Source organism: Toxorhynchites rutilus, chromosome 2, assembly GCF_029784135.1.
Source record: "Toxorhynchites rutilus septentrionalis strain SRP chromosome 2, ASM2978413v1, whole genome shotgun sequence".
NCBI lineage: Eukaryota > Metazoa > Arthropoda > Insecta > Diptera > Culicidae > Toxorhynchites > Toxorhynchites rutilus.
In genome coordinates, this window is record NC_073745.1 from 170,443,944 (window position 1) to 170,452,468 (window position 8,525).

Consider the following 8,525-nt stretch of genomic DNA (forward strand, 5'->3'; position numbering starts at 1 on the left):
TCGGGTCGCGAAGTAGTTGTTGGTGCCCATACCCGGTCGGAAGACTAACTGTCGATAGTTCAATTTTCTATTTTCGGTTAGAAAAGTGACCAGGCGTCTGTTCGCCATTCTTTCCAGGATCTTGGATGAGCAGGAGGTTAAGGAAATAGGACGGTTGCCTTTCACGTTACTGCTGCTTTGACCGACCTTAGGTATATGTATCACTAGGCTGTGTCTCCAACCCTAGAGAAATTCGTGTGTACTCCACAGGTCGTTAAAGATGCTGAGAAGGGTGGACTGTCCGAGTTGGGACAGTTGTTTCAGCATCTTATAGCCGATACCGTCAGGGCCAGTTGAGTCACCTTTGGCGGAACGTAGGGCGACAGAAAGTTCTTCGATGGTGAAGTTCCAGTTGAGAGGATTACTCACAGGACCACAAAGTAGCTGACCGAAGTGATACCCGCTCCCTATCAACGGATGAAATCGGGCTCATATTCGGAGATCGAGGACAATCCCGCGAAATATTCCCCGAGCGTGTTCGAAGTATCTATCGTATCCCTGAGGGTTGTACCATCCACTTGAAGAATGGGGTTGTGTGGCCTTCTCTTCCCATTTAGTGCGTTTACTCTGCGCCAAAGATCCACAGAGGACTGGTTTTCATTGATAGACTCCAGAACTCCAGTCCAGCTATCTAACTTCGCCTTCCGGATGAACCACTGTACCCTGATGTGTTGCGCTCGATACCTATTCATGGCAGCTTTCTTCATTGGGTCTTCTATTGGTAGTCGTTTGGCGCACGCAGAAATTTTCTCCGCTTCTTGACTTCCCCTTTGAGGTCCTCGGACCACCAATGCAGCGTTTTTTCCCCAGAATGGTTTTCGTTCTTGGGATGGAGACTTCTGCCGCCTCCATAATGATAGTGTTGAAAGTGGCAATGGTGGTTGGGTTGTCTCTAGATAGCAAGAAGTTGGAGGATGTTTGAAAAGCTGTCCAGTCAGCTCGTTCGAAGCTCGTTGAAGCTGATGGTTATCGGGTGATGGTCACTGACATGAAGGTCGTCGGCTTTGTTCCACCCTAATCTACCCACCAAGTTGAGACTAGCTGCTGAAATATCAATGGCTGTGTTGCTGGTACCTCTACAGAAAGTATCAGTACCGTTATTTAAGACCGAGAGTTCCAACACCTCCAAATGATATTCCCCCTGACGTCTGGTGTTTGCATTCCCCAGTTGCGGTGATGAGCATTGAAGTCCCCCAAGATTATTTTTTGGGTCCTCCAATCCTGCTAACGCCTCAAGCAGCTTCCGTCGTAGTTCCGGGATTGTGCAACACGGCAGATATATAAAAATGATGGTCACCGGAATCGGGGCCACGATTCGGACCGCTATTATTGGCAGGTCAGTGGATATTTGTTTTCGCAAATGGAGAATGTTTCTCTTGACACCCAAAGCAACGGAGTGTTGCAGAACGGAGTCCCACTTGGTGTGCCAGTGGAATTTACTCCCGACAATTTTCTGTATGTTTCTTGGGGAGACTCGGTTTATCTCTTGGAGTGCGATGATGGACGGACATAGCTCTCGGTCAAGGATCTCCAGTTCTCCGAAGTTGTTGTACAGCCCATTGATATTCCATTGCAGAGCGAGATTGGTGGGTGTGTTGGTGGACATACTTCCCTGCTGATGGGAAGTGTGGTCGGGAATCAGAGGTGTAGTGGTACTGGTGTAGATAAAACAATATCACTACATAAAAAACTCAGATCAGATTATGAAGCTTAGATACGCAATGTCGGAGCTCCATTCGTTCCGATGCGTTGTGTCACCCACTGCCATCAGAATAATGTCGTCCGCGTAGACAAACACGAAAACTCCCCCACGCAGGACCGGGAACAGGCTATTCATGGCGACGAGAAAGAGGGTGAAGGCAAGAACAGAACCTTGAGGGTGTCATTCACTGCCATCAGAATAATGTCGTCCGCGTAGACAAACACGAAAACTCCCCCACGCAGGACCGGGAACAGGCTATTCATGGCGACGAGAAAGAGGGTGAAGGCAAGAACAGAACCTTGAGGATACCTGTTTCCTCGTGGAAAACTCGGGTCGTGAAGTAGTTCTTGGTGCCCACACCCGGTCGGAGAGCGAACTGTCGATAGTTCAATTTTTTATTTTCGGTTAGAAATGCGACCAGAGGTTAGATTTGCACGACAAATCACCAATTTTCGTTCAATGCAGCTACGTGAACCGATATTCGATCCTCTGATTGTTGGCCCCTTTATTCTGCGCTGCGAGTGACGCGAGAAATCCAAATCGCTCGCCTTATTCAGGGGGTCACATTTGTAGAATTTTGAAGCTACTTTGATACACAGTTCGATCGTCGAAAGGAAGTACAAAATCACCCAAGAGATGCCTGCTTTGATCAAAAGAAGAGGAATTGTGTTCCATCAGGACAAAACGCCAGGTCATAAAACACCAACAAGTGTAGATGCACCAATTTGGCCATTTTAGAGCTCTTAACAATTAAAAAAAGTATATTTTCACTATCCATTATATCATTATTTCTTTAGTTGTCTTCTAACAAAACAGCGAGGGCAGAATGCTGAAAAATATTCAAAATAAGACTAGTTACAAGCTGGATAAAAGGGGGAGTCTTAAAAAAATTGTGCCATGGCATACACGATTGCAGCCCTTCTCCGAGACGTTATCCGATATGAATACAAATTTATTCACTTCAAATTTGTAATAAATCCGTTAAGTAGAACTTGAGATATCGTGTACGCCAGTTTAGAAAAAAAAAACTATTTTCGAGAAAAACGCGTTTGAAGTTATTTGTTATGGCTGTATTAGATTAAATACCGCATCACTAAAATGGCCATGACCCGGTAAATGACGGGATTTTAGAGAAGTCCTTTCTAGACTAGAATACCCCCTTAACCTGTTCTTGGCTACGACAAACAATTTTGCTGGTGAAAAACTTCTCCCGAGAGAACTAAAAAACATTACATTTTTTCGGTTTCTAAAAGAGACACATAAGGGAATTACATTTCAAAATGCCAGTAAGCTATCGAAGGAAAATGTGCTTATTTGTTCTAAATCGGGTCAATTCTTACCTTACATAACGAATGTCTCTGTAGTATTTTTTCAGTTTTGTTCGGATAACGCTGCGTCGGCGACTCTACGAGTTCATGACTTGGTTTACCGGGGAGCATTCATGTCATTAGCGATCTGATCACTTCAACGAAGCATCGATATTTTCAATTCGTTTAAGGTGCAATAAATGTTTTTACGGTGGTTAGAAACTCTCTATGAGGGGCTCATACAAATGAAGCATAAATGTCTGCATAAATCAAGAACTTATCAAGCAAACAGAATCAAATTTTGCATGTGGAGGTTTTAGGAGACAAGAAACGTTTCTTAAATGGTTTGTCACTCCTCCCCCTCTCTACATTTGCGCTGAATTACTCGAGAACTAAGAACTCGAAGCAAATGGATCGACACTCTTCCCCTCTCTCTTAGGGGAGGCTACCATACAAATGAAACACAAATTTCTGCATAACTATATTATAACGTCGAGTTTTGGTAGAAGTACTGAAATTTTATAGTAGAAAATAATGTTAGAGGGTAGATTAGAAGATCAATCTATTAACAGTACTGCGATTGGACCCATGAACGTGCGCTTAGTAAGAAAACGTAGATGTGATAACAAAAAATTAATTTTGGGCGCGACGAAGTTTGCCGGGTCAGCTAGTTACATGTATTTAAATAGAATCCTGTTTTAATTTTTGCAGGAGTTTTAGAAGCGCTGCTCTGAACTTTCTCGTTCATCAAAGGTGGAACGAAACTCGCGTCACGCAACCGAATGTCAGTAATCTATACACTCTGCATGTTGATCTCTTATTAGTTTGTTTTTGGAATCGGTTAGATTATCATTTATTTAACACAAAAAAAAATTCTAAATATGCTAACGATATATAGATGGTTTCTGTGTGTGATTAGTGTTGGATGCATTCATAACCATATGAATATGCTCACCTTAGCAATTGGATATTCCTCCATGTTACGCATATTTATGTCTTATGAATACCATTTCCACGAAATGTTTGTCGGTTATTGATAGTTTGTCTGTGTTCAATTCTCGACATTTCTCTATTCAATCTAAACTATATTTTCCGTGTGTAGGTATTAATGGTGTACAATATAAACAAAATACGCATGCGCTGTTGCTTTTCATTGAGTCGCGTAAATATTTGTATGCTTCGCTTATATTTACGACGAAGTGATGGAAAATATACGGAGGAATAGCATTTTGTTTTAGCGCATGCACAGTAGACTCTCCTTCACATAGGTTTGTAGCTGACATTAAGAGCAAGTATAGCTTTTTTTTGCTATCAATAATATTATCGAAATAATTGAAAAATTGAGTGTATTTTTATTTTTATTTGTGTTCTCTTTGTACGTATTCGTATTTTTCTGTTATTCGTTGAATTGAAATTGTACTACAATAATTGAAAAAATCAATGCACAACTCTTATTCTTCGAAATACAATAAAAATAGGAGGAGGCAAATCGAATTAACGATATGGAAACGGATCAACCAACATCCGGCAGCCAAGTCATCGAAATAATGAAAGAGTTAGAGAAGGTAAATCTGATTCAATATTAACAAAAAATTAATGTAAAATAATCATTGTCTGCAGGTTGCAACAACGATGTCACCGTATTGTGATTCAGTTTTGAATACGTTACCAGGATCGAATCAAGCCAGCTTCAGCACTAAACAGAACACACAATTCAAGGACAAAGACAACTTAGATGTGCATTCTGAACATGGTAGTAATCATAAAAAATAATATAGCCTCTCTGTAAATAAATAAACCTAACAACTTACAGGATCCACCGCGTATGTGCCTGGAACATTTACCGCAAAATCCCGTTCTAAATCCGTTGCTGCCACATTAACAAACAGCTTTGATCGTTCGTTCACCCAAATCATTGATTGGGTGGAAACAGAACAAGGTATACTAAAGAAATATTGTGTTATTCTGGGCGATAGTGATATGATATTGAACGCAATAGATAAACAAAAGGTTCGTTTCCAAACTCAAACATAACACCAATCCTACGTAAATAACAAGGCTCATCTTCGATTTCTATAAGAAATTTCGAGTTTCGGATTCCTTAACTATGACAAGAAAATGTATTCCTCATACGCAGCTTGCCGAAAATCCGCGTGTTTAATCTCGATTTCAACCGTTGACAGTCCGGAAGCACTCTAAGTTCAGAAACTGTAATCTCAATAGTTTAGTTAATCCATCTGCAAATGACAGGAAACTTTTGATCTAGTCACTCGAACCGCATGAGTACATTCTCGAGGGTTTTCCGACATAAGTTAAAGCCAGTCACTGAAAAGTCACGCATATCCTGTTTCGGGGTGTCATTTTCGAAACCATTTTTTATATTCTGTATCAGTTAGATTGCACCATGAATTTCGACAAATGTACTTCAACTGGTAAAACCAATGTATTGTCCGAAGCTCAAATAGAAACGGAAATGCTAAAAATAACTGTCGCTTTGGAACAATCACAACAGCCGGAGAAGCCTGATTGACTCCAGATGTTGCCCCTTGAAAACTTTTTTTTAAGACATTTCATAGTATGCGAAGATTTCGATCGTCTTAATGGTAGAAAATGCAGAAAATTGATCAAAAAGTTTCAATATAAAGCCAACTATTGAATCGATCATTATCTCAATATTTGTTTATTTTTCATTTGCAGAATTGATAGCTTATATCAACAAAGTTCATACTCATGTGCCATGTGTGACACAAATATTAATAACGCATTTATTGCAATGAACTTCATCGTTGGTTGAATATTTTTAACCCTCCCAATAAATACGTCTAACGGTTTTTTTTGCAAATTGCGTATGATGGATTTTGATGTCTATTTCCCGAAATTTCCATACAAATTAGAAGTGCTATTTGGTGTACACTCTTTAACAAGTAATGTTAAAAAGCTCTCAATTTTTTACAGACTTTGTTAAATGATTTGGAACTCAAAAAACCGCATTACGAAGAACTGATTGCTACAGCGGAACGCATAAAAACAGATAATAATGAACATTATTTGCACACTAAAGGTTAGTAGAACTTTACAATAACGTGATATAGTCTAAAATTGTGTAACAACAATTCTTTCTTGTCAATAAACATAGTATATGAAGCACAGAAGTGGTTCCCGTGGCTAAGTGGTTAGCTCCGTGCATATCGTGCCAGGGGACTTCGGGTTCAATTTTCGTTTTGGCTGGGAGACACTTTTCTTTAAGAATACATTTGAATTCGAACGAACAATTACCATCAGTCAGGTTCATTCCAAGCATTGCAGTCCCAAGAACTGATTTGATGGACGGTCATTCATACGAATCTCTGCTACTATTTATTTATTTATTTACTATGATTCTACATCCCATTGAGATTAGATCTGATTCACTACTTTTCGCCAATAAACCCGTTCAATGACTGCAGTCTTCGAATTTCACGGCTGTTGTTGTTGTCAGTTGTTATCAATGTGCCAAGGTAGATAAATTCCTCTACCACCTCGAGCCCGTCGCCGTCGATCACAACATTACTACCAAGAAGAATCCTGTTGCGATCAGTCCCTCCTGCTAGCATGTATTTAGTCCCTCCTGCTAGCATGTATTTAGTGTGATGTATTTATACGCATTGATACCAAGCCCAATCAGCCCTGCTCCAGTCGGGTAGACAAGTCGGCTTCCGTCGCATGTGTTCTTCCGATTACGTCCACGTCGTCGGCGAAGTAAATAAACTGACAAGAATTGTTGAAAATCGTGCCCGCATGTTGAAGCCCGCTCTCCGCATAACACCTTCATGCGCCACGTTGAAGAGCAGACAGGAGAGTACATCGCCTTGTCGAAGTCCTCCGTGAGTCTCAAATGATTCCGACAGCTCACCGTTCACTTGATACTCGCGGCACTTTTGGAGGATCTGCCGCAGTGTAAAAATCGGGTCCGTCGTCGAGCAACCGGGCATGAGTCCGGCCTGATAACTTCCCACAAATCTATTTACTATTGGCGATAGACGGCGAAAGAGAATCTGAGACAGAATGTGTAGGCACCCTTCAGGATTGTGATGGCACGATAGTTCCCACTGGTTCCCACTTGTTGCCTTTTGTATAGATGGGACAGGTTACCCCGTCCTTCCACTCCTCCGGTAGCTGTTCAGATCCTGACTATCAACCGGTGCAAACACTCTACAAGTTTTCCCGGACCTCCCTTGAAGAGCTGCGCTACGAGGCCATCCTTACCAGCTGCTTTGTGGTTCTTTAGCTGATTAATGGCCTCCTTAACTTCACCCATCGTCGGGGGCGGTACGTCATCGTTGTTCACTGCACCGGTGTAGTCCTCCTCAACGCTGTCTTGGTCTCCTGTCTGCGCGCTGTTCAGGTGTTCATCATAGTGCTGCCTCCTCCTTTCGATCACCTCGTGTTCGTTCGTCAAGATTCCTCCTTCCTTGTTATTGAATATTTCGGCCCGCGGCACAAAGCCTTTGTGCGAGGCGTGTAGTTGCTTGAAGAACTTCCGCGATTCTCGAGAACGACAAAGCAGCTACTCTTCATACTCTTTCTCTTCCAGGCGGCGCTTTTTTCCCCTAAAAAGATGTGTTTGCTGCCTTCGCTTCAGTCTGTATCGTTCCACGTTTTGTCAAGTCGCTCGTTGCAGCATGGCTGCGCGTGCTGCATCCTTCTCGTTAAGGGGCGCTCGGCACTCGTCGTCAAACCATTCGTTCTGTTGTCCTCGTTGTTCATACCCGATGACGGTCTCGCTGTGCTGCTTTGCTGCTTCCACGGTGTTCCACAATCATCGAGGGGAGAAGCATCCAGTTCATCTACCCCTGGTAACACAGCTTCAAGACGCTGCGAGTATGTTGCAGCAATGCTCGGCTCCTGTAGTCATCGTAGGTATCACCATCGTAGGCTCACCACGGTACCGGTGAGCGCTGTTGTCTTATGTTATTGACGACTGACAGTTTAGAACACAGTATGACCATCACCAGGTAGTGGTCTGAATCGATGTTTGCGCCACGATAGGTTCTGACGTCGATGATATCCGAGAAGTGCCGACCGTCGATCAAAACGTAGTCAATTTGTGTTTCTGTTCGCTGTGGCCCTCGTGCTGCTTCAATAGTGGTAGTAAGCGCTTCTGTAGGCACTCCTTAAGGTAAACCTGCCCGTTTACCGTGCCGGTCATCACGAAGGGGGCGCTCCGCTTTCCGCAAGAGCAGATCACTTGCCACACCATGTGTTTTTGGCAAACTTGGATAGTTTCTGCTTGCGAATCTCCTCCGGAACGCTGAATTTGTCCTCTGCGGAGAAGAACAACAGGCCCGGCAGCTGACGAAAGTCCGCTTTGACGTAGGTTTCGTCGTCCATTACCAGGCAATGCGGCTTCGTCAGCATTTCGGTGTACAGCTTCCGGGCTCGCGTCTTCCTCACCATGTTTTGCCTTTCGTCGCGGTTAGGAACCTTCTGAACCAGTA

The 8,525-nt window shown here is 42.8% G+C and overlaps 1 protein-coding gene across 8 annotated transcripts in view; it reads left to right on the forward strand.

The window, feature by feature from the left end:
• The window catches only part of LOC129769390 (dystrophin, isoforms A/C/F/G/H), a 388,267-nt gene that overhangs the window by 99,972 nt on the left and 279,770 nt on the right, over window positions 1-8,525 (forward strand). For all 8 annotated transcript variants that reach the window (XM_055771638.1, XM_055771636.1, XM_055771635.1 and 5 more), the window contains 4 exons: window positions 4,527-4,613; window positions 4,669-4,801; window positions 4,862-5,058; window positions 6,004-6,109. In XM_055771638.1, the coding sequence (XP_055627613.1) occupies window positions 4,527-4,613; window positions 4,669-4,801; window positions 4,862-5,058; window positions 6,004-6,109 (523 nt within the window). The remainder of the gene's footprint in view (window positions 1-4,526; window positions 4,614-4,668; window positions 4,802-4,861; window positions 5,059-6,003; window positions 6,110-8,525) is intronic.